The 27,662-nt window shown below is 27.2% G+C and overlaps 2 protein-coding genes across 2 annotated transcripts in view; both read left to right on the top strand.

Annotated features, from left to right (window-relative positions):
* LOC116769813 (Kv channel-interacting protein 4-like) overlaps positions 1-27,611 on the top strand; it is a 105,706-nt gene extending 78,095 nt beyond the window's left edge. The window contains exons 3-6 of the mRNA XM_061522644.1: positions 17,062-17,256; positions 23,662-23,735; positions 23,931-24,143; positions 24,406-27,611. Of these exons, the coding sequence (XP_061378628.1) occupies positions 17,062-17,256; positions 23,662-23,735; positions 23,931-24,143; positions 24,406-24,516 (593 nt within the window). The 3' untranslated portion in view covers positions 24,517-27,611. The remainder of the gene's footprint in view (positions 1-17,061; positions 17,257-23,661; positions 23,736-23,930; positions 24,144-24,405) is intronic.
* LOC116769510 (small ubiquitin-related modifier 3) lies at positions 21,326-22,699 on the top strand. The gene is made up of 3 exons (XM_032660630.2): positions 21,326-21,487; positions 21,626-21,742; positions 22,176-22,699. The coding sequence occupies exons 1-3, from the start codon at positions 21,470-21,472 to the stop codon at positions 22,311-22,313; spliced, it is 273 nt and encodes a 90-aa protein (XP_032516521.1). The 5' UTR covers positions 21,326-21,469; the 3' UTR covers positions 22,314-22,699.
* Positions 27,612-27,662: the final 51 nt, after the last annotated feature.

Raw genomic sequence — 27,662 nt, 5'->3', positions numbered from 1 at the left:
CTCATCTCCTGGGTCTTCCGCATGTTTATTTTTAGCCCCATCTTTATTGCTTCTCGTTGTAGGTCGTCTAGTTTGGCTTGCATGTCGGCGTGTGTATGACTCAGCAGGCTATATCGGATATACTCAAATTTTAATATTATATGCATTTTATTTATAACGTCTAAGTAGGTTTTATATGCATAAAAAATTTAGGGTTGGTATTATAAACGGATTTTATGACTGTAAATTTGGTATATATTATATTACGTGTGATCTTGAATTTTAAAGAAGAATAACATTAAAAACTTACATCTTTAATCAAGTAAATTAATAATTAATTTACATAAAATGGTACAAAATAAGCGCTTTTATAATAATATTGTGCATCCATTAAATCAACAAAATTCATATAAGTCCAACTATTTTCATTTACTCCAAACAAATTAGTAGAAAGGTTTACTTCTTGAGTTACGGTAATGCAACACTAGTCCAAATCCAGGGTATAATTAATTTAAAAGTCTTATAATTGGATTGAAAAGGATGTGTCAATGATTACTTTAGTTTCATAAAGAATTCATTTCAAACTTTCGTTTGCAGTGATAAAAAAAAAAAAATTTTTTTTAATGATATTGTATTTTTTTTTTTAATAAACAAAAAATGGAACAGCCTTGTCACTATTATAAAGACGATAAATCGAATAAATTTACGCTCAATTCACGGTTTCATTGAATGATTGAACGAATTACAGATTTCGGCCGCTTTTACAAATTGATAATGATTTTGTAAAAGCTTTGTAACTTTACCGAAATCTGACAATTTTATACGTTGTTTAAAATTATACATATTATAAAGTTTTGAAGTTAAATTTGCTGATAATGTATATTTTTTTTTTCAAAATAATGTCACTGGGCGGTTTTGTATTTAATATGACTTCTTAAAATTTTAGGAATCAAGATTCTTTTTTTCCAAATCTACATATAGTCATATACCCGTAAGCATAATCTTTGCTTTATAATAGCCATAGTAAGCGCATAAAAGACATAAAAAAGGAATCGTTACCTTTTACAGCGCTAAACATATATATATATATATATATATATATATATATATATATATATATATACATATATATACATATTAAATAATTAGTTATATATATATATATATATATATATTATTCCTACTATATTCAAATATAATATAACATAATATCTTCTGTATTTAATGTGGCAGTCTGTAAGTTGCTATAATTCTTCAACTTACCTAAAGAGCACTAACTCAGTGTCGCCAACAACTGCTCTCATTTCAAAATTACTTGTTCGCCGTTAGTATGAACTATAACTTCGCTAACTCTCAGCTTAATAATGAATTATTCAATATTACTCATCGTTGAAAGCAATAATGTTGACGGCTCTTAAAATGAAATATAAAAACGTTTGAAATTATACGTTTCGTATATCAAAAATTAAGTTTAAAACTTAAAAAAAAATCGCAACTAATTATTTAATATAAATAAATGTTGTTACTGTAGAAAGCTTAAGCTGAAATATCATTCGAAAATTTAAAAACAAATATTTAATCCAGAGCATAAAATATGTTTTTTTTTTTAATTTAACATTAGTTTATGTTTTCGTTTAAGATAAAAAAAAAATTTCGCTTTTGATTAATTGTAATTATCTAAATATATGTATATATAGTATACACGTAAGCGGTCCAATAACGAATTGGCCTTTCTAAAAACTATCTTTCAACTAAATTTTCACCGTGAAAACTAACACACTTCTGGCATCAATCAACAAATAGAATCAACATCTCTAAATCTTTATAAAAATAATCGCATATTTTACCCTCAAATTGAGCGAAGACGGCCGCCTGCAACTCTTCATTGCTTGAAATTTTTCTACCTATTAAGTCTTGCTTTAAATTTTAAAATAAATAATAGTCCGACACGTCCATGTCTGGACTGTAAGGTAGATGTTCCACTTCATTGGACATTTAATATATTGTTATGTATATATATATTCCCATCGGATATTGTAATATTAAAATAAAACTAATACTTTTAGGAATATATGAATACTCGCGAAAGTCTTAGATCTCATTATTGTAATATTATTTTTCGAAGCTCTACAAAAAAATAATGAAAGCTAATTTTTGCCCGGTCAATATTTTGTCGCCGACGTTAATGGACAAACGCTTACGTTTAAAAGCGTTTGAAAGAGCAATTTAAAATATATAATTTTAATGGTATTTAACTCTTACTCTAAAAAATTTTTTTGATAAATTTGGGCACTTTTTTGATTTTATCACAATAGCAAATTAATCACAGCGGAGTCGATGTTGTTTTCAACAAATATATCACCCGAAAGTAGTGTAAGCAATTAGTAAGGAAGCTACATTGGATTACGTTCGATTTGATATTGGAAAGATAAATACAGATAAAAAATATGTCAGGTTTATTTTCCATAAAAAAATTTATAATTACAGAAATTTATTTTAATTTTTCCTAAAATCAATCCAGATGACTTTATTATTGTCCCTTAACAATCTTAAACCTCATTCAAATTAGAAAAAGAAACACCAAATAAGAAATATATATAAAATACACTTACTATTTAAAAAATATGTGATAATTCCGGTTTGAACCACCTTTTTCGAATTTCAAGTAATAAATGAACATTTTGAGATTGTTTTTTAAAACAAACTTATTAAACGCTAGGTATAAAAGATTAAGTCAAAAAATATAAATATATTTTTCACAATAAATAAATCCTTATTAAGATTGATGTATTTTAAACCAAAGGAGCAAAACAATCTTGAAATACACAATTCTTCATGCTTATTCCTGTCCTAACAGCTTACTGATGTCAAGGGTTTTACAACAGAGTATAATATATTATGTTTGCCGTTCTTATTATACATTTTTTATCATAATTTTTGTTACATTTCTTTGTTCTTAGTCGTAATAAAATAAATTAGTTTTAAGGTGTTTACTTGTTCCCTTTTTTTTAATGCAACGACTTTTATAACATTGTACTAAAAAAAAGGGTCCTTCAACAGTATCTCTTATTTAACATTTGTAAACTATACGTTGTGGATACTAACTATCTAGATAAGAAAAATTCGTGAAGTTAACCCACTACGCATTAGCAATGCAGATTTGTGAATTAACTTTTGATTTTTATCGTTTAATTTACTCGATCATTATATAGCTACTAAGTAAGGGTGGAATTATTTACGATTCCGAAATACCTCTAACTCAATAAATTTTTTATTTGTTTTATTTATTTTTTACGTCATTAAGTGTATCCCGACATTGAAAACGAAGGTGGTTAACCTTTTGCTTTTGAGATATTTCGCAGAAAAAGTAAATTCACTTAACCGATTCTACTTACGTATTAACCATTAGATACATTGCGTTAGCATGCCTTAAATTGTTCTCAAATCGATAAATTTTGAAAATCTATAAGAATATTAAGGTGCAGAAACGAAATTCTCTTCATCATTGTCACTTTAATCCTATTGTTAATCTTATATTCTTATTTATACAACATATAAGCTTCTTTAAATAACCGCCCAAACTTATAAAAAATAACCCGATTTTTTTTCAAATGTATTAAAAAAAAATTGAAGTAAATAAATTGAAAAAATGATAACAAGAACCACATAACGGAAAAGGTACAAAATATAAATCACTCATATATTTAATTTTTGACAGCTAAATCTTTTTAATGTTGTTTCTATATATTTAGTCTAATATTGAATTACTTATAAGAAATCCCTAATTAAATGAAGTACTACCAGACTTAAATAGAAAATATAATGAAATCTATTTTCCAAAAATTTTCCTTATATCTTATTTTAGTATAACTTAACTCTAGAAAATATCCTTAAATTACGACTTAAATATTTAAAGTTTAATGCAAATATTGGTATTGACCTTCAAATAGCTTAAGGTCACCGCCCGCCGACCCAACCCCATCAAAGACATGACCTTTGCATAAAATTAATTCGTCTATTTACCTCCTATAATAATGATTGGGAAATTACAAATTGTAAAATTGAAAAGTTAAGGTGAACTGGAAATTTAATGTGAATAGTTTTTTACATTAAGCCGTCGATGTGAGATGATAGGCCTAATTGTATAACTAAATTTATCACCTTCAAATCATTTTCGTCCTTTAACAGATGCTAACAATGGGTGATATCTACAGACAGTAATTGTGAACATTACTGAATTAATTATGTGGGGTGCGTTTTGCAGCACCAGAAGTTCCAGGGAAACTACGAAACTTACTTATATGTATATTATAACTAGATTTACATATTAAAACTTATACCTAAGAACATGATTGCCCCGATGCTAGGATAGCAATCTTCTGGTTCACAGAGTAGTTGGTGTTTGTTAGGCGGAGTCAGCAACGTCACTCGTAATATGATATTTTATCCATACAACAATATTCCCATAACCCAAACCTATTTGTAAATATTAATTTACGCTTCTACTGAATAAGATTAAACCAGCGGAATGATTCAAAACTTTAAAACCTCAAGAAAATATTTTGGGTTGAACAAAAGATGAGTAAGCTATCAAACAAGGCTGGCTTCTAGCTTCGGTTGAGTGAATCAGACTTAAACACTCTCAGAGTTAAACAGATTATATCCATACTCTTTAAAAGGTTCGAAACAAAGTGATTCACTAAGTTTCAATTTCAATTGAAAATTTTGAAAGCTTCTACTTAACGGGTTATTTTTTTCTTTGCTATGGCTTCGTCCACACTGGAATTGTGAATTATTCTGCAAATGTCATTTTATTATGAACGTACTGTAATATAATTTTGAATACTGTATACGTTAAATACAAATGTGTTTGTATATCGGGATAATGACGAATTATCTAAAGACTTTTCATATTGTATCCTTCACCTAGAACAATTCATAAAATATATAGACAACAATGTAAGCAACTTGGAATACTAAACTTAAGTTATAAGATCTGGTTACAAAGTTAAAACAAACTTTTGACATTTTTCAGTTTTCTTTCAAAGGGACGTATAGCAAAGTATTTAGTTGTTAAAATTGTTGTTAATTTCAGATAACTAACAATATATATATATATTATTTTTCTATAAAATTAGAATAATATTTGTCGGAGTAAGAAGCAAACCATGGTTTTAAAAAAGAGTGACGTCAGCGTATCTGACGTCACCAATGCCTATATTCTTGAATGTCGTCAAGATCTCAGACTCTTGAAAGTAGACTCATAATACTGTCTGTAATGTACTCTTGCCTCTATTTATGTGACTTCACTTGCACATGTGGCTACGCAGGGGTTAGGTGGGTGACACCTGATAATTTCAACTACCCTCAATTTTTAGTTATTCAAATAAAAAGAATTGCCCCGATATATTTATAGGAGTAAATGCTAGAAATTAGATCCAATGTGTATATATCAAATTTATTTGATTAATGTTATTTTTATATACTTTTTAAATTACATACATTTCGTTAACTTATATTATCTATATTTTGCTCACAAATAATTCATTCGTTTATTCGTTAAACTTTTAATAGTGTGTGAATTAAATATTATACTTTTTTTTCCTCAATCCTTTAAACGGCTACGAAATTCAAGTACCTAAACCGCTATAAAATATTTATTACGCTGAAATACAAAAGCTTTTAAAACTATAACTCAATGATCATTTGTAAATATGAATGCATTTTATTATTTTTTTTTTTATTAAATAGCAACATCAAAGACATAAAACACTATGATAGTTTGTTTCATTTCAGAAAATACTTCTGTATTCCATAGCCATTATATAAGCTAGTTTCTTAAGTAACAATTACTATAATATTAATCAACAATAACAAACAATCCAAAGTTAAATAATTTTCAAACCCAACATCCTTAACAAGAAACGTATTTTTTAATTTTAATTAAAAAATATTAATTTAATAAAGCAACACTGTAAAAAATTTAATATCTCACACACTCAGCTTCATAAACCACTAACTGCAAAAACAGTGATGAAAAATAAAATTTTAATTAATGGCTGAAGTCAAAATGAACAATGTTGTTAATATTTTGCACTTTAAATTATACGAATATTGTTTATGAAGTGAATTTATATATTAGATTTAATTATAAGTTTATTTTATCGTAATAAGAGTATCGTCTTATCTATATATGTATGTATGTATGTATGTAATTATATTTAAAGTAATTTAAAGTAATGTAATTATATTTAAAGAAGCATGTTCTATTTAAAAACATTTATGGTTCATTTCTGTGTCTTTGGTAACTTTAGTTTTCTTTGGATTTGGATAAGACTAAAGGACTTAAAGAAAAAAAACACAATGTCTATATATTGTGCTAAATTATAAATGACTTAAATAAAAAAAAAAACAAAGTTATTATAATTTAAATTAAAACTTATTTAAATATCTTTGTAACCTCCGTAGAATAATAAATAATCTTTATCGTTCCACTGTCAGAGATATACTAAGAAATACGACAAATTCTTTCCACTTCATAACAAATATAAACTTTTTAGAATAAATTCATTAAGTTTTCTATCAAGAATAAAATATATCAAATTTTATTACCTTCATACAAATCGGATTATTTATGGTATTTTTTATTAATTACTTTTTAATTAACCAAACAGTTTGTATATATATAGATAATAATTTTTATATGACAATGTGTAGAGTATACTTTTTAAAGAGACTGGGAAAGGATACGATATGAGATTTTGTCTCTATTTATGTGAAGATTGTTATTAAATGTCACTATCCCGATAACAGCTCTCTGTGGACAGTCTTTATTCCGGACAGTTTGTCAATGTCAACAAGAAATTATTACTCTGGGCAAATATTAATCTTCAATGTTTGAACAATTTTCCTTTAATATACTTTATTATTACCAAAAAGTTTCACAATGTTATTATACACGTAGTTATAAATAAATCGTTTTTTTTTTTTTTGTTTGTGATCATTAATTGTTGGATATGTTGAATTTAAGTAATTAAGTCTATTTTAATATCGAAACATATAACTTTTTGTTTACAATCAAATTCAAATGTATCGCATAGTATATCAGATTTCAATCATTTTTTAAAATGTAATTTTATCTTTGTGACTAATTTCTGATTCTCACTTAATAGAGCCAATTGCATAAAATAAGATCTTTGTAGTCAACTTTCTTGAGGATATATTTTTCAATTACTACGACTTTCAGGGCGATGTTGTGAAATAAAAATATAATTTCGAATTTATTATTTGAATAAACTAAAACCTTTATGAAAATTGTTTGGATAGGGTTATTTTTTTTAATTTATATATATTTTTATTTTAATCGCATTTAAATAAACTATAACAACGTAACCAAGTGGTACCTAGAAAATAAAGAGAAGCTGTTAACTTTTCAAACCAATAAGCATTCCTTTCGAAGTAAATGCATTTCATATTGATCATAGTATATATATTTTATATTTGTAATTTCCTCTGAACTCAATACGACCGTTTCAAAAACTTCCGAAACACATACGAGTACTTTTAGGTGTTTACCGTTGGCTCGTGTCCACTAACAGCTGAATGACATTACCTGGTTTAGAAACTTGTAGCATTCTTGAACTCACTGACAATTCAAATACATAGCTATTAAACAAAATAATTCGAAATTCAAATTTCTTACATTTAAACATCGTTATATCATTATTTATTACATTTTTTATTTCATAATATTCTTTATTTTTATTACAACCTTCTGTCCAACAAACAAATTATCAACACACTTAATTCTTATATTTTATTTTAAGAATTAAGTGTATTGATTTTTAAATATTTAATAGCAATAAAAATTTAAAACATGAAAGAAGTAGAGTTCAAGCATAGTTTTGCAAAGTAAAGGTAATTGAAATTGAAATGTCTAAACAAGACTTGGCAACGATATCTCGCAGCTGGTGGCTTTGAGACTATACATTTAAGTGTACCTTTTGTCAGTATTAGAAAAGCAGTGGAATGATTACTTGGCATTGCGTAATAGGTAAAGGAAAGTTCCTAAATCCTTAATCAATATTGACAGTTATAAGTATAGAAATATGCAAAAACATTAAGTTAGAGTTACTTCTTTCATTCCACTTGAATTTCGCCATGTAAATTTGAGCACATACTTGATTCAATATATATTTTTTTTCGAAATTCCAACTAAAATTTCATTTTTTTTCCATTATTATACTATGAATAAAACGTATTAAATAAGAACATTAGTCTAAACACAATCATACCAGAATAAATTTCTATTTAAGTAACGTACACCAAAAATTTATATGGTGTTATAGAATATTAAATAAAACCGTAAATAAAATGAAAATCTTACACGTACACATAAATTATCAATTCGAGCGACTATCTCGGAGGTTTTGCGGTTGAGGTGTAGCAGGTTGTAAATGATTTAGTGCAAGATACGTAACGTAAGTGTCAAAACGTCCGCTTGATATTCATGAGTGAGGCTAAGTTTGCTCACGTCTTGCCAATGAATGCAGCTTGGAACTGTCTCACTGTATCCATAACAGCGTGAATAAGCGATATGGAATGATCACTTTAAGCTACATCTTATTAACTTTGAATGGAAGCGTAAAGAAAATAGATACGGAGTTATGCGCTATTCTCAGTCGCTTTACTTACTATTGTCTAGTTTATTTTGAAGTTAGACTAAAATTTAAAAAAAAAATTGCAGGTAGTTTATAAATACAAAATTTTATGTAGAACAGTTTGTCTGTTAAAAAGAAATCACGTACATCTCTTGCATTTATTCAATCAAATTAAACATACGTCAAAATGTTCTTATAGAAAATATAAATTCATTTCAAAAATGTTATTTTATACTGTAACAAAACAATTACATGTTCAATAATTTTTTTAATGAACGGTTCATGAACATTTTCAAATCTGTTATAACAAATAACGTATTTATTCGCTAACAAAAACACAATATAAAAAGCATTAGCAGAATTACTAATAAATAGTTAAACTTTACTCTCAAGTCTAAAGCAAGTTCGTGATTCAAGGAAATGTGTAAATTGACTGGCCAGTTCAAGTTTGCAAGCTCAGGGATACTGGTCTAGTTTATATTCAAGACGATTGTTTCAGTCAAGGCACGTCTCGATCCATACTTCAGCTGGAAACACTGGCTTAAAACGACCGTGGCCACGTGAATAATTGATTTAAACATTTTCTTTTTCACATATATTAAATACAATAATAATTTTAGTTTGTTATTTATGTTATGAACTTATTAAAACCTTGCGTTAACCATTTATGAACTGATTATATTTCATTAATAAAGGTCTAATTCTTTTTGCATAGGTAGTTGTCAAATAAAGAAAAAAAACTGATAATATTTTTTGAAGTTTGAAATATACGTATTGCTTATTTTGGTTCATATTCCCGACATCAAAATGGGAATCTTTATTTGGTGTCTTTCTTATTTTATAAAATAATAAAAGTTAATGTGTATGATCTTATTGGCAATTAATGAAATAACAAGGGATCTATATCCAAGTCGCTTTAACGTTATTGAATTGCTTAGTTCATTCTTCTCCTCATTGATATTGTTTTAAAGGTTCTATGCCTATAAGAATTTCGTTTTTCGTCTTCTCTATCCATTTTTAGGTACACTTCAGGACCTTTTAATGGCATTAATTGATGCTTTTTAATCAGATTTGCTGGCCCTTAGTGCTCTTTAAAAATCATGTCTCCGTAATTTAAATGTCTAACACTGTATCGATTATATTTATGTTTTATACCTCATAATCAGCCACTCACAAGAATTTCAAAGCGATACGACTAAATATAATTGAAAAAAAATATTCATAATTTATGGTCATTGCTACTGATTTTCTATACTTATATAATAATAGATAAAACCTGTTTATTATATAATTTTCAAAAAAATAACAATTACAATATCCATGAATATATATATAAATATATATTAAACAATTTACATGTGACTGGTTGATTTTCAGATCAAAAGCTAACCATCTGAGTGACTTTGAACTTCAACATCTCATTGGACGTGCTGGGAATAAATCAAATGAAAAGATAAAATTACAGCTAGTTTACACAAATAAACTCAATGTAACAATCGAGCAGTGATCAATAAATACATATAATGAATTTTTTGTAATGCTAAAATATTAATATAATAAATTACCTTTAATTACACTTAATCTTTTTTCTATATGGTTACATTGAAGTAAATTTAATTTTCGAAATAACTGTCCTGAAGTAGGAGTTATTAAATTTAACAATCCGTATGAAAACACGCGCCATTTTAAAAGATCGTAAACGATCAGATTTTGTGTAAGGAATATATTATAATATATTAATACTAAGCTTCGTCTGAACTGAAACATACACATTATCTACCTACAACTTTTAACAATAATTATTAATTTAAAATTAATTTAGTATTATATTACTATTATTATTATATGTTTATTAATCAAACCAATCACACTGTTTCCTATTAAATACATTTAACCGTTATTTTAAATTGCTATGAAACATTAAATAATACTTTTTTAATGGCCATCCGATTTTAATTACCTCATTTCAAATCAAAGACTCTGTGGTCCAGTCAGCTCATTTTACATTCTAATCAAGACTGAGCCTTACAGCGTTTTGCTAATTTGAATATCTCACTTCGGACAGAATGAATGTTTACCTGTGATTTATTTTTGTTTAAACAAAATTTGTAAGTAAGATACGCAACTAAGATATTTAGGATTTATAACGAAATTTCCATATTACTTTTTAATGTTCTGTGGGTTGAAGCAGCCTACGTATTATAAAAAAGACCTTATATTTTTTTTTGACAAATAATGTCAGTGTCAGACGAGATCTTTAACGCTTGGATTTATATTGAATTTATATTCATATATTTTATTTTATTCTTAACCAGAATTGGCTATGTCATATATTTGAAGTAAAGTCATCTGCAGTTGATAGCAATTTAGAATCAAGCTCACTATTACCTCGCATACGACCGAAACGAAGTAGTTATGGTAGCATTTGTTAGATAAATTCTAATCACGAAAAGTCTTACCCTTTTTTCCTTACTTTTCTTAACTCAATCACAAACATTCTTATAGAGAAGACGCCTACATGTATTCAACGGTAATCGAAAGGTTATTTGTTTATAAAATTAAATCAAAATTTCGCATAATACTATAAATTTATTTACACATTCAAAGTAATAATGTCCTAATTAACAGTCGATACAATAAAATACGTTTTAAACTGTCGAACAATAATAAAAACATACTTTTTTAAATACTACGTATTCCAAAGTAACTAACCTAGGAATACTATTTCTTCTTTAATGTTGGTACCCCTGTTGTTTTGGTCTATCACAGTTTAGTGAAACAGTGACAGAATAAGAAACTTTATGGATAAATTTTGTTGAATTTATAAAGTTCATTGTTTTACAGAAAGACAGACATATTCAGGTCATTAAAATATATATATATATATATATTTTATTTACAAAAGTAAATAATACTTTGGATTTTGAAGAGATTTAGAATGAAAACTAACTAACTATACAAGTGTAAAATGTATTATATTAGAAATGATATGAATAAAAAGTCATCAAAGATATATTGTTATTAACTTCATATTTTTTTCATATTACGAGTACTATCACATTAAGCAGCTGTGTGGATGACATCTCGTCAAGAAGGTGTGAGCTTATACATAAAGATTGCAAATCTAAAAAAGACATTCATTCATTAATTTATCATCAGCCTGTCGGAGCCCACTGGTGAGTAAAGGCCCCTCCTCACATAAAGAAGGTTAAAGCATTAACCACCACGCTTACTCAAAGCGGATTGGCGATTTCAAACTTATAATTTGAAACTATAAGTCCAGGTTTCCTCACGATTTTTTCACTCACCGTCTATCAGTGGTCTCTTAGAAAGTACATATACTCGTAACTGGGAAAAATCACATTGGCACTTGCCAGGTTTCGAACCAGAACCCTCATGCACGAGAGTCGGGCCTTTAACCTTTAGGCCACCACGACTTCAAAAAGTACATGTGTATATATGTTATATTTATAATATAAACGAAAGCCCTTTACAAGTTGAAATCTGATTTGTTGATTAGACGATACAATTGCACAATATAAGTCCATAGCGTTCTCTTTAGTCAGATTGTCGTGATTTCAAAAAATAAATAACAGCTTAGTTAACATTTGATTTCATGACGAGTTTTATTACAAAAAAATAAATACTATTAATATTAATAAATGTACATAGCAAATACAAAGTCGAGTAAATTTATTGAAATATTTTTCTTTGAATACCTTTTCACATCGTCTTTTTTTTCTATATTAGTAAAAAACAGTTCTATTTACAATTCATATATTGTTGTCATCTGTTACTAAGGGTTTTCGTAAAAGTATCATCTTTTTTTGTTAATTATAAACAATTTTAATACCTCTATTTGTTATATAGTGGGCTGAAAAACTTGTTACAGCTGTAACATAAGACGAATTTCTTGTAACAAGTCTCAGTGGACAGCATCAAGTCCAGAGCAATTTGTCAACGTCAAGAATATTATTAAATATACCTAAGTTTAGTAAAAAGTTTCTTTATCACCTGCCATAACTTACTAAATTGTAAGTGACCTATTTACTAGATTGTAATTGAATAACCAATTATGTATGTATATAAAGTTAACATCTAAAATTAAATTTCAATATTCATACTTGTTTATTTTGAATTATTGGGTTATAGTGCAACTGCTGTTAATAAATTTCATCTTATATTTTCTGGATTACACTTATAATTTACTAAGTAACATTTTATTCTTTTTTTTATATATATTTTTTTTTGTCAAAGGGGCATACGAACAGATGGCCTACCTAATGGAGTTAGTACCGTCACCCATGGACATCCGCAAAAAAATTTGCGGATGCGTTGCCATCCTTATTTGGCGAAGAGGGAGAGGAAAGGGTGGAAAAAAGGAAAGGGAAAGGGCATATACACAATATGTATTTATTCGACAATTTGATTACTTTTCAGCAACCGTGATCTCCGGCAGATTGGTTGTAAGAGTTTCTCAGTTGATCCTTCTTTTTAACATCTACCGTAATATCTTTGATAGTTTCAACTCGATAAACAATCGCCTGGCGGTGGCAACAAAAAACAACACATACTAAATGAGACAGTCCTTATAGAGTACTAGAAATGTCGATTAACTAGATACGTCGATTAAATTGCAAGAATGAAGACCAAATAACAAAGTTCTATTGATCATCAAGATTATCAAATCCACTGAAATCACTAAAGTAAAATATTAATAAATTCAAAGAGATCTTAAATTGAATTAATCCGCATTACACACGGGAATTCGAAGTTGGCAAGAACATATACAGCGGTTGCTTGTACTACCAACATAACTAACAAAAAAAAAGTCCGCAATGCAACCCGGGTTGGCTAATTCCATTAAAGTTGTCAATATTGAACCACATTGAAACCAATGCATTACCGTATCAATTAATTTAAATTCCACCGACTTTTATAAAAAGAAAAGTAAGTTAGCTTAAAGCATTTATGTATGAGTAATATTAATCTTTAAAGCGAACCAATGTAATGAATGAAATTTGATAAAACGTCCGTTATTAATTATATAAATAATAGTTCTAATTTTAAATTCTAATTTAATAATAATTCTATATTCGTATTCTATAACTATTGTACGTCACATACATGGCTTAACATAAATCTTAGTGACATAAAGCAAAATATTGTATCGGTGTTTAAATAGATTTAATATGCTACTTAATCTTATTCAACATCTTTAATTTTCATATCACGTTGTAACGGCCATAATTTTATAATAATTATCCTTTCATTTTAGAAAAATCTAAAAACTATCCAGTATTTACTAAAGTATTCCCAACTTAACAGATTAGCTGTGAAACTATTTTTTTATACTTTTGACCCTTTTATTTGTTACCAAAATCATGTGGTTACGCAAACAATTATTGGTCCGTCACTTTCAATTCAAAATATCACCCCGACCAAACATGTTCATAAACTCACATATTCTCTTCAATATAGAGAGAATATTTATTTTTAAGAGAATTGCGAGAACGACTGAACGTTGAATTTCATATAATCAAACTTTATGTGAAGGAGAAGTGCTCAAAACTATTTCTTTTATAAAAAGAAATGTATTAAATTATTTAAAATAAAATGGACACACACATAATACGTCAAACAGTGAAGATACCTCAATGTGTATACTGTCACGAAATGTCAAACCAAGTGACATTTCTATTCTGCTATCTAACTTGGAAAATAGTGACGCCATAGCTTAAATTTAAAAAAAAAACTTGCAATATTTAATAAATTATTGTTAGACGAAAGTTAGAATTAATTAAAAATGTATTCAAATTTTTATCTGCGTGTAACGATAAAATGTAACCGCTTTAAAATGTTATTTTAAGGTTCAGGCCATGTGATTTGATTAAAAAGATAAAAATGTGGGGCATTTTAAATAATTACTAATTCATATTATTTATGGTTTGAATAACTATTATTTTATTTATTATATACATACATATAGGTATGTACATAGGTATTTCAAATAAAACTAATATAGAACATTATATAAAAAGCCTAAACCTAATCCTTCTCCTCTCGTGTCAAGGGATAATATAATGTATTTATATATAATCTATCAAACCACATCGCATTTCTTAAAATTTAATTAAACATTAAAAATACATATATATGTTTTCATTTGCAGCTAATGTATAGTAAATGCTGAATTTAGTGTATTATTTTTTAATCTACATACATATATACATTAAAATTATCATTACAATTACCAAAGTTCGTTTTGACACACTATGTTGCGTTCGCTTCCAGATTTAATTGATAGATCTCCGTCCATTTTTTTCCTGAATGAAAAAATAAAAGCGTTCCTTCTGGGACGATGCAAACCTGTGATAATGATCAATTAGTTGGTTTTACCAAAAAAAAAAAATGGAAATTTTTAATATTGAGCATTTCAAAATCAAAAATATGCTGATATTTATACTATTTTATGTACGTGTAAAATAAAACATAATAATACCGTTACTATTAACAGCAACGTAAAATATATTCACATATATCGAATTAGTAGATTAATTTCTTTCATAAACAGTAAAGAGTCTTAAAATATAGACCTAAATTATTTCATTGTGAGAAAGTCCTATTGTTGAACGAATAACATCCATGGACATGACATCCCTGAAGTCGCCGGTTCAAATCCTGTTCTCGTCAACTGAATATTGTGTGTAAGATTATTTGTTTAAATTCCCAAAACGTATTTATTACCTAACTTGATATTGCTACAATGAAAACACAATTAGATCTAAGACTTCGCGAGTATTCATTAAAAAAAAAGTTTTATTAATTTTCGGATAACCACGCTTTTTTAATATTTTAAACTACATGCTCCCCGCTCCCGAGATGAAAAATCATCTCGTCTGCCCGTGATCACGGTTGCTGCAAACTGCAAAGTAACCGAAACGTCGAAGTATGTAGTATGAAATAATTTAAAACGCGTTGTATAAAAGAAAATGTTAGTGTTATATTAAACATAATTATAGAAATTAAAATTAATTCCAAGAATTATATCTTTTTTTATCATAGTTATATAAAAAAGATATTATATATATATATATACATATTGTATTTATATAGTGAGAAATATTTGAGTAATGAGAGTAAAATTAATGATGTTTAATATTTAAGGATTTCTATTAAATTAATGAAATGAAATCGCCTCACTGAACGCGGAACCGCCAGCAATAAGCGAACTAATCTCGTTTTAGGAGAGCGCTCATCTGAATAGAATAATTCAAAAACATAATTGCTATTTTTGATTAAATCGTGTGTTATAGTAATTGCTTAATTATTTGCTTCCTAAATATAGACAAATTATTAATACCATATACCGTTATACATAAATTAATAATTCATAATTTTCTAACAAATATTCAATATTATACGAAATTTACTTTAAATAAAACTTAAGTCATCTCCCCTGTCCGAAGTTTATCCAAAAAGTACTTAAAGTTTCATTTCGATTCCATTGTTATTTCTCCCTAATGATGATTCCATTTTCAAATTCGCATTATTATTCCAATTGGAATAACAATAATTTGAAATTATTCGAATCCCCCTGTTTTGTAAACTTCACAGAAAGTTGTGAAGCTTCAACATTATCTAAATGTATATCGTTATTTTTGATATAATATTTTTAAATTTATTGAGAAAACATAAAAAAATATATAGGTTACTTTACTGTAATGTTTGTTTTACATTAAAATATTAAACGAAAGAGAATAAAAAGCTACTTTATCGATCAAACAAATACGCAAGTCTTAGCCAATCTTGGCCTAAATATATAGATATATTATCTTCTAAGATGTCCGCTTCTCTCTGACATGCTCTTATTGTTGGATTTTCATTGTGAACATAAAGGCTTGTCCAGAGTTCCATCGATAACGCGCGATCCTCCCAAAGATACATTACACTAAAGGCTTTCATTTCTCCCAAATTCAAAAGCCTCCATTAATGTTGTCTTGTTACTGACGTAATATTTGTAAATCTAATATAATTTATTAATTCAAATAGGGTTCTTGAAAGTAATTATCACCTAATAACGTTAAAAAACTATCGTGTATGAGTTATTTGCGTTTCGTTTTCTTTTGGAATTGAAATTGAGTGTTTGTAATGTGTCTCAAATAACTATAACGAATAAATATAACTTACTACAATTGGACTTGCTAGAATATGTGTCAGGTTTAAATAAATGAGATATAATTTGTTTATTATGAACTTCCCTTTAACTCACTCTGGATACTTAACATGGAAAATGTGTTTTAAGGCAAAAAAAGTTTGTTACATAAAATAAAATTTTGTATCCAATTTTATTACATATCTGTATAGCTTCTTTAAAACTTAATACGAATATTGTTTGTTCATAATATCTATGTTATTTCAGATTCCGAACTCGAGGAGTTAGGTGAACAGCTGCCTCGTTACCGACCTGACTCCATAGCGGCCCTTCGCAGAGCAACCAGGTTCACGGAACCAGAACTCAAAAGATTGTACCGCGGCTTCAAAGCAGAATGTCCCACGGGTGTCGTCAAAGAAGAGACCTTCAAACTCATCTACTCCCAGTTCTTCCCGCAAGGAGGTAAGTTGTCGAGGTAAGATGAATGCTTTGGCTGTATCCGTGTGGACAGTTGTCCAATGGACTATAAAAAGGAGAAAAAAATAAAAAATAATAAAAATGTAATACAAAAACTTCAAAAAATGTGAAACCATTAAAGAGCAGCTGGTAACAAAATTAAAAAATTCTTTTTAAAACATTAATTATCTTAAAATTTCTAACATATGAAAGTGTTCATAAGTTCAATAAAAGTTTCGAAGCCAAGAGTTTGTTTTATTATGCCCCACCAAGAAATGAAGCTAACAAAGATTTCAAAAGGTAAGTAATTATTGATGATTCTAATATTTACACTTAAGTAGGTTAATTTTTCATTATCTTATTAAAATACGCTACATATGTATTATTGATTAATTCTAGAATAAGTTAAGCCAACTGATTACAACGTGGAACGCTCATAATCCAATGAAAAGGGAAATTTCATCATGTTGAGTGTGGGTGTGGGTTAACTATGATTCACAGAAAAGGTTTTGAGGTCATTCACGTTATTAAAATGTAACTATGTTACCATTAGTATGATTGGTACAGTTAAGGAAAACTATCGCAGTTTTCGGATTCTTTCATTCAGTGGAACATCGTGAATTTTTAATATAAATGGTTAAATAAATATTAATATCCACGGAGGAAAGAGGATATATGAAAAAATAATAACTTCTCTTCCCATATACATATGCAATTATGAAATGTTTTGATCGTATAAAAAAAACGTCAAAATTAACAAACATATTGTTTGGGCTAATTAATAATAATATTGAACCCGCCCAACCTTTATAATATGAATTAATAAAAACTGTAACATAATATGATAAATATTTTCTGACTCATATAAATTAATTACTTTAATGGCTCTTGAAAAAAAGTAACTGGCAACAATAGGGGTTGATCTGCTAATAGGTTTCAACAAAGAGTTTTATTATTTTTAACAAAATAAATGTCCATAATTATCTGTACATAAATTGAAGTCTTTATTTAATTTTCTTCTAAGAAAATGTACCTTACAACACAAGAAATAAAGAAGAAAAGAACTTTTGATTAAAACAACACGAAATTGTCTATTCTACCATAAATTTCGTGAAATATGTAAAAGTTTCCAATAAAAAGTCTTTAAAGAAAACGCTGAAAGGAAACTTTGAGCAAACCAATTAAAATTATAGGAAACGAACTGAATATTGAATAATAATAAGAGAAAATTAAATGAAAAAAAAAAACATGGCTTCCGAAGTCCTCAAGGTTCATACCGTCTCAGCAATTCTTTTTGTGAATTGCTAAGACATTTTTATCCCACCTTCAATAATCTAATAACGCTAAAACATTTTTATTGAGCAATGAAAAATAAAAAAATTTATTCAATAATATTCTTTGAAATATTGTAATATACAAATAGATTAAAATTTTACAATTCACGTCGAAATCCGTAATAATAAGAGGAAAATCATTATAGTAACTAAATATAGATATGTTTTATGCGATAACGTAAATTATCTTTTAATCTGTTTTTATTACTTAATCAATCACTCACTATAAATGTATTTCAAATGGAAAAGTATGCTTAAACCGTATTGAATATAAGAATTTAATTTAAGCCACAAACAAAAGAAATAACTAATTTTTTACTCAAGATGCTATGTAAATTTGAAATTAATATAACTATCGTAATAAGTCACTCATAAAAATGCATTTTCACAAAACCGGTTCAAGCTAAGAGTTGCGGAGAGTTTTTCAAGACGTACTCAAATGGCAGTAGTGGCTGATACTACACGCGGAAAAACGCGGCTAGCTTTGACTATATTACAGTGACTTTAATAACTACCTTCCATTCAAAAGATTTTAAACGAAACTTCACGCTTTTCAAAGGCTTATTAAATTTTTTATAATGAAAACAAGAATAGTTCAACTTTGAAACAATATATATATCTTTGCCAATCATAAACCAAACCGCGTAGTACGATTCAACTCAAACGATATATGTAAGGGACGCAAGTGATAATTCTAAACTACCGGCCTGTTATCGGTTGGAAGCGCCGGCCACAAATTCACGATTCACGAAATACAACCCACATTGCTTACCCCGACGGAAATAACAATCATTCCCATAAACTACCCGTGAAAAGCAACGTTATTTTATAGTTCTTAACCTTTGGGAAAGGTCAAAAGGGCGGCTGAAACTATTATATTTTATTTCCACTGTTATTTGAAAGCATAAACCTTAAATATAACAAAAAAAGCAACGACTCAGATTTATACTGTACTTCATTTGCATGTTTATTTATTTTATCGACATAATTTAAAACTTTTGTTAACTGTATACGCAATTAAAACTCGTTTAAAAAAAATAAATATAATATAATATAATATAATATAATATAATATATATATAATATATATAATATAATATAATATAATATAATAAATATATATAATAATATAATATAATATAATATAATATAATATAATATAATATAATATAATATAATATAATATAATATAATATAATAATATAATATAATATAATATAATATAATATAATATAATATAATATAATATAATATAATATAATATAATATAATATAATATAATATAATATAATATAATATAATATAATATAATATAATATAATATAATATAATATAATATAATATAATATATATAATATAATATAATAATATAATATAATATAATATAATATAATATAATATAATATAATATAATATAATATAATATAATATAATATATATAATATAATATAATATAATATAATATAATATAATATAATATAATATATATAATATAATATAATATAATATAATATAATATATATAATATAATATAATATAATATAATAATATAATATAATATAATATAATATAATATATATAATATAATATAATATAATATAATATAATATAATATAATATAATATAATATAATATAATATAATATAATATAATATAATATAATGTTATTAATAATAAATAAAACTGTGTTAAATGTTTAATTACAATTTCTAAATAAAGAAGACGTGATCGAATGTTTAAAAAGCGTTTAATACTCCAACCGCAAACATCAACAAAACAAAATTTAACAACTGGGTTGCTAAAGTATAAAACGTATACGTTTAGCGAAAAAGTTCCATGAAGAATTTTTTTTGAATTTTTGTTTTAACAATTTTAAAGATCTTTCTAAGATACATGTACAAAAGTACATCTATCTTTTACAGAAAAAAAAATATATATATGAAATCAATAGGTAACAAGTTATAGGTATTTTTCATAGATTTGATGCTCCCAACGAAAATATAAAGAAAAGATTGCCCAATAATGTGCATTCGACCTGTTTGTACCAATATTTTAAATTAAGTAAATTTTGTAAAACATTTATAATAGCAATAAAATTACTTATAATTAATTCTTTTTAGATCCTTTCTGCCGAAATTATGACGAAAAAATAAGAACACATTACTTTAGTTAATAAACTATGATAAGCATTTAAATAAAGAACTCTTGTATAATTACTTTAACTCAAGTTAAATCATTTCTCCATTCGAACTAGTTTACAAAAATCGTAACATTTTTAACACAGAAAACTTGTCAATTAAACCGATAGGTACAACACTAGTTAGCCAAGTGACAACCCTAGCTACATCGCCTTTTTTGAAATATATGTTGGCAGCACTGTTTTAAGGGAAATACTCAACTGACTATCTTTAATTTAACAAACTTCGATATTAAATCGGATATATTAATATTAAACTAAAGCTCTTGCTTTAATATTTACTAAGATGTAATTTATATATTACTATAATTCAAAAATTCGAATAAACTGTTTATTACTTTTCTTATTGCAATGTTGGTAGAAACGAAATGAAGTTTAAATAAAAGTTTGTTAACTAAAAATTCTTACATTATATTAGAAATGAGAATAATAAATAATATCAAACAATTAAGATTGGAAATTTGTTGAAGACGTACTATGCGCAGAAGCGTACTAATACCGCCCAACTGCGCATATGTTGGTAGCATTGAGCGTTTCCTCCAAGCCGACTCGACCGGACTGCGGACGCCATTACCACGCCACCGGATCACTTATCTGTCACTGTGTTGAGTTTTTGTGTTTAATCAAAAATTTAACTGATTTCTTTATTGTTTGTTATTATAAAAATCAATAACTATATAATCGTAAAATGGCAGATGAAAAAAAGGTACATATTGCATCGTAATATTATCAAAAACTACAGTCGCAGACATGGCGTTCTTAGTCATTTAGTGCAATGTGGTTACTTATTGAATCTAATGTGTATTTCGTGATTCTAGTGATTCATTTGTAAATTCGATTCCAGGGTGAAAGCGAGCACATCAACTTGAAAGTATTAGGACAGGATAATGCTATTGTCCAGTTCAAAATAAAGAAACACACACCTCTAAGAAAGTTGATGAATGCGTATTGTGATCGAGCGGTAAGGTTTTCCAATTCATCAAATTATTAACATTACTAAAAATAACCGTTTCGATATATTGCGTTTTACTTTAATTCAAAATTCCTGTACTTTCAAAGTATTCCGTTAATGGCAGCTAAGCCCACGACACCGGTTTCAGAATTATCCCTCTATTTGTTAATAAATATTACTTCCATAAATATACATCTAGATATCTAACATAGCTTTCTTTTAAACAAGTTTATTGTCACAAACTCAATTGTGTGACTGAATAATACCATTATTGATCACCATTTATGTTAATTCAAAATTAACCAGAAGCGTTTTTCGTCGTAACAACTATTCTTCACTTGGTTGTTACATATTTGTTCAGTCTTATTACTATTTTTGTCAATAATAACTACGGCTATATATTTCTTTAATTACATTTCACAATTTTAATCTATAATTACAGGGTCTATCTATGCAAGTTGTTAGATTCAGATTTGATGGTCAGCCTATTAATGAAAACGACACACCAACATCACTTGAAATGGAAGAAGGTGACACAATAGAAGTTTACCAGCAGCAGACGGGAGGCGTTCTAGTGTAATATAACTTAAGGAACTGTCAGTTTTGTGGGAAAATCGTCATGATGTGCCCATACAACATTAACATTAAGTTAATTTTAATACCATCTTTTGTATCCGTATGTGAAATGTCTACAATGTCCAGGATACATACCCACAGCTGATAAAAACTGTATTATGTGCCCTGGGTGTTAAAATCTTTGGGGATGTGTGAGGTAAACCAAATGAATCTAGGTAGCTTCAAATCCTTTGTGATAATGTTCAGTTGACATGTCTAAATTGTGACCGTATCAATGCTGAAGCGCCGGCATTCTGTTTCTGTGGTTAAATGTAATTTATTGGACATGCTCATAAGTTGTCAGAATCTTAATGCTGATGTACCTATTTGAAATAAAGTAAATGTAATGATTTTGTGTGTTTATTTTACGGCTTCATTAAACTTTTATAAGTTCTGTAAGCATGGAGGTTGATATGTTCTATTGTATTCTCGCTCATGAATCAAATTATTTTATAATTTCAACAAAATTCAGTTATGCATCACATGTAATTATTTATCTTTTTAGTAATATAATATGCATTAGAAATATCACAAAATGTTAATATTCTAGCGAAAACATGATATAATCAGTTTGTCAAAGTTACTTACTGGAATTAATTATTATACATAAAATAACGTGTCGCAAAAAATGTTTAAATAAAAATATATATTTCGTTCTGCAAATATTCCATACCGATCTAAGAAGCAAGCAAGTCATTTTGGATACAAAATCTACTGGTATTATAAAATTTGTCTTCTATCAGTAAGTCATTTTCAAGATTTCTTTTAATTGCTGAACAAAAATATATAAAGTGACAAGATCATACCCATTTGAAAATTTCAAACCTATTGATATGAATCTAAAATAATTAATTCTCCGTAGTACGACAAATATATTCAATAGTTTTTCCGAAAAGGTGAAAACATTTGAGAATTAAAATACTTCCGAATTCCATAGATAAGTAAGCTTTATAGATGTTAGAAATTTTTAGCTTATATCATTTCTTAAAGTATATTTACTACGTCATAGTGTATGTCATGTAGTTTTGGGCAAATAAAAAACTGCAACTGTGCTGGATATTTTTTTTTTTCCTATTACTTTAATTCCTTATTTGAAGATCTATATTTCAAATATCACTGCGTATGTTAAGATATTAAAAAAAGAATTGATTAAAGTAAAAAAAAAATATTGTGTCAAAATTTAGTAATAAAAAAAAACAACTTAGTCAAACGTACATTAAATATATTTTTGGAATATAATTGAAAAAAAACACATGTTAACTACCACTAAGTAATATTTATATTGAACATGATTTTTTTTTCTATTAATGCAGCCAACACGGCGCAGTACGCACACTACGTATTCAATACATTGGACCAAGATCGAAGTGGCTTGTTGAGTTTTGAGGTATGTATAGCATAATACAGTAATAATATACAATGGTCATTTTTTTTTTTTAAATATTTCAAAACAAAAATATTCTGGAATCGTTTATTTTTGGGGTATAATTAAAAAAAAAATTAGAGCTGTAATTTATCGGTTTAATCTATAAACCCCTAGCAATAATTGTGTTAAAGTTAGTAATTGACATGTGACTTACAGGAATTTGTGACTGGATTGTCAGTATTATCAAGAGGAACGCTCGAAGAAAAATTAAAATGGACCTTCTCTTTATATGACATCAACGGCGATGGTTACATAACTAAAGAAGAAATGACTGAAATTGTGACTGCTATTTATGATCTTATGGGAAAAATAGTAGAACCGATGATCGATGACGAGGCTGTACGAGAAAAAGTTGAAAGGATGTTTCAGGTATATATAAAAGCTTATACAATACATGTAAAAAATTTGGAAATTGATCGCTTCTATTAGTGGAGTTTGAATTTAAATGGCTTAGTTTCGATTTAAATTACTTAGATTTATATTTCTAACGTACAGTTTTATGTTTATATAAACAAATATATCTTTAAATAAATTTCCCAATCTGTTACGATAACTATCTTTAAAAACTCAGCGTTAAACCTTATGGTAATTAAAAATAAAATAGGAAGAAATAAGCTGCTTTATTTTATAGAAAATGGATCTGAACCGCGATGGTGTGTTGACGTTGGACGAGTTTCTCGACTGCTGCCTTCGCGATGAGGACATCTCGCGCTCTATGGGCGTGTTTGACAGCAACTTCTGACGCCCCGCCAGGCGTGTGCGACGCTGGCCTTTATAGAAATAGATTTTTGTCTATTGCTTTACCGCCATCCATAACAATTTCATATTTAAATTTGACTTTCCTTAACGTACTATTATTTTGACATAATATTCAAACAATAATTTTGATTACCCCCGTTCCGTTCCTGCCAAACTTTGAAACAATTATTATTTACGAGTGAACCTTAATTTATTTATTATTTATAAGGATGAATGGGATGACACATAATTATAGACATAGCGTAGTTTAATTGTAACATTTTCAGATGTGAATATTAGATTTTCTTATTCATATCTGTCTCTTGAATATTTAAATCGATCAATCGTGTCTTACAAGTTTTGATAATAATGGAAAGAGGAACAAAAATAATATTTTTAAGGTCTTGGTCTAATGAACTACAAAAAATTATCATCTTTAATCTATTAATGTAGTTTAACTTTCTAAAGCTTAACAAATCTTTCTTCCTTGTAAAATTATAATTGATGAAAGTGTTATTAAAAGAATTTGTCTTGTATTTTTTTATTGAACCTGTAAATAAATTTTTACAGTTCATTTTCTAGAAAATTACTATATTTGTTTTAAGACTAACTAGTTCCCAGGGCGTCGCCTTGTCATGTCCTGCTATGAGGGGTTATTAATACCACTGTATGGTTACAATTTCTTTAAAATGGCCGCAGCCGTCAAAACTTTACGCATTTATAATATTTGTAGGGACGCTTGTTAATCTTAATGCCAAATCGCATGTCATATGTTTAGAATTTGTGGAAATTTAAAAATAACAATGTTCTTACAGTGAATTATTTATTTATTAATAAGATTCATATATAAATGTGTAGAAATGCCATCAATCAATGTCAATGGCTGTGTAAATCGTAGCTATGTAAAAAAAATGTGTAGATAGAGATAAAAGTAACAATTGTAATTATTTGAATACTTATTTTGGCATTTTATGGAAGTGTTGAAATAATTTTTATTTGTTAATATATATATATATATGTATAGAAGTATGGTACCTTATATATGAAAGTAATATTTATTTGTAGGTATTCTTGATTGAATGAAGTTTCGTAACGGTGTTACCCTATCATTCATTTGTTTTTATTATTGTAAATGTTCTCATGTGACTTCCATCAATATACCTTTACGTATGTTTCTTTAAATTAATCCGGCCATTTTAAATAGAATATAATTATTAACGATACCTATTAAAAAACTTAAAATATAGTATTCCTCACTGTATTTATATATATAAGTTGCCCCTAGTTATATTAATATTACAAAAAATTTTAATCCAGCCCAATAAATGATCGATATTAAATCCGTGAAATTCGTGTAATGCTTTGATCCCATAGGGGCATGTGTAAATTTAAAATAATTGGTGATAAAAATATTTATGGGATTAGTGTCTATGAAAGTAGAAGCCCTTATTTAAAATGAATATATGATTTATCATTAAACCTGGTTCACGGCCACCTGAAGAAAGCACTGCCACTACATTAAAAGTAACATATTTGTTAAATTCAAAATGGACGACTTCGGATTCGTCAATCAGTAAATTTTTATTTTTATTCTATACGACTTCTCAATTTGAGTATAATAATTAACAACATTTATAGTAATATAATTGGTTTAATCGTTTAAACCCTTATCTCGATTATATGTATAAATATAACATACGATATAACTAATTATGCTATATGTGTCAAAAGATTCAAACCGACCTTGGATTATGTAAGTTGGATTTTAAATACAAATCTGTTATTTTTTTTTTCTTAAATATTTATTGTTCATAGACACGCTTAGAGACAAATGACTCCATTTCATTATCGGTCGATTGATTAATTGTTAATTAAAACGGACGCTTGTTAATGTCATATATCAAAAAAAATATCTTTAATTTGATATTTTTTTTCTTACATTTCACTACGATACTTCTATAATAAAGAGAATGCAATTAGAAAATGCTCTCACACGGAGTTATTCTAAATTTAAAATATCCATTTACAAAGCATACATTAAAAAGGAACAAGCAGAAATGTTTCATGATCGTAATTTTATTTTAATTATTATCGATAGTTCGTTGTGTAAAACAATTGTATGATCTTAAAATATTTTTTCAAATTATCATGAGCTGTAAATATTTATTGTAGGTAAAAACAATTACGTGTATATTTTAATAGCGAATGTTAAAAACGGAACCAAATAATTAGGGGACACATTTACATAGCTTTTTATTTTACTTATTTAACACATGATTGTTTATTTGCCTATATTTTTTAGGTTATTTTATTTTATAATAGTGAAATATTTGACGAGCTTACATAGATAAGAATTAAAACAATCTTTTATGTTATTTATTAAGTTTTATATTTAAATTTTCTCAATAATTCTCGTTTTTCTGTGAAACACATTATAATTTTATTCGAATTCTGTTTTCATACGATCAGCTTAGATACATTACATTTGTGCCAAAGTTTTAAACTAATAGTTTTTTGATTCATTTTAAACCTAAGTACCGACAGTCCTATAAACTGTGTTATTACGTAATTTGGCTTTTTACATTTTGTAATTCGTGGTGTAGATACATTGTTCTCTGGCACTTAGCTAGGCCTATTAGATTACTAAATAATTCAAATATTTTACGAGTCCATGTGCGTGTTATTAGACGACTTGGGTGTTTGTGTTTTATTATCGGTAGACAAATAGCTATTCTTGTATGTACTATAGATCGCGCTCTAAGCTACGTGAGTAACATATCAGTCACCATTCAGTAGCTTTTACCTTTAGGGATAATTGTGAATGAAAATATTGAATTTATTAAATAAATCAGCTTAAACCTAAACCGATCGATGGATGTTATATTTTTATTTAATAAATTCATAAAAATTAATGTTGTAATTGTATATTTCCCGTCGCTGCGTCTCGTACCGGAATCAATAACAACGCAAGTAAATGTCGGTATGAATATTAGAAACGAAACGTGTTAGATATGTATTTAACTAATAAATTGTTTATTTACAAATTGTATGTGTATTTTATAGAAAAATAAATAAATAAATAAAAAAAAAATCAAACAATTCGTTTTTCATTTTTACATTTTGTTCCACTTTAAATGATTAAGTCCAAAA

This window comes from Danaus plexippus, chromosome 14 (genome assembly GCF_018135715.1).
Source record: "Danaus plexippus chromosome 14, MEX_DaPlex, whole genome shotgun sequence".
NCBI lineage: Eukaryota > Metazoa > Arthropoda > Insecta > Lepidoptera > Nymphalidae > Danaus > Danaus plexippus.
The sequence above is the reverse complement of the archived record's forward strand: the minus strand, read 5'-3'. Positions and strand labels throughout refer to the sequence as shown.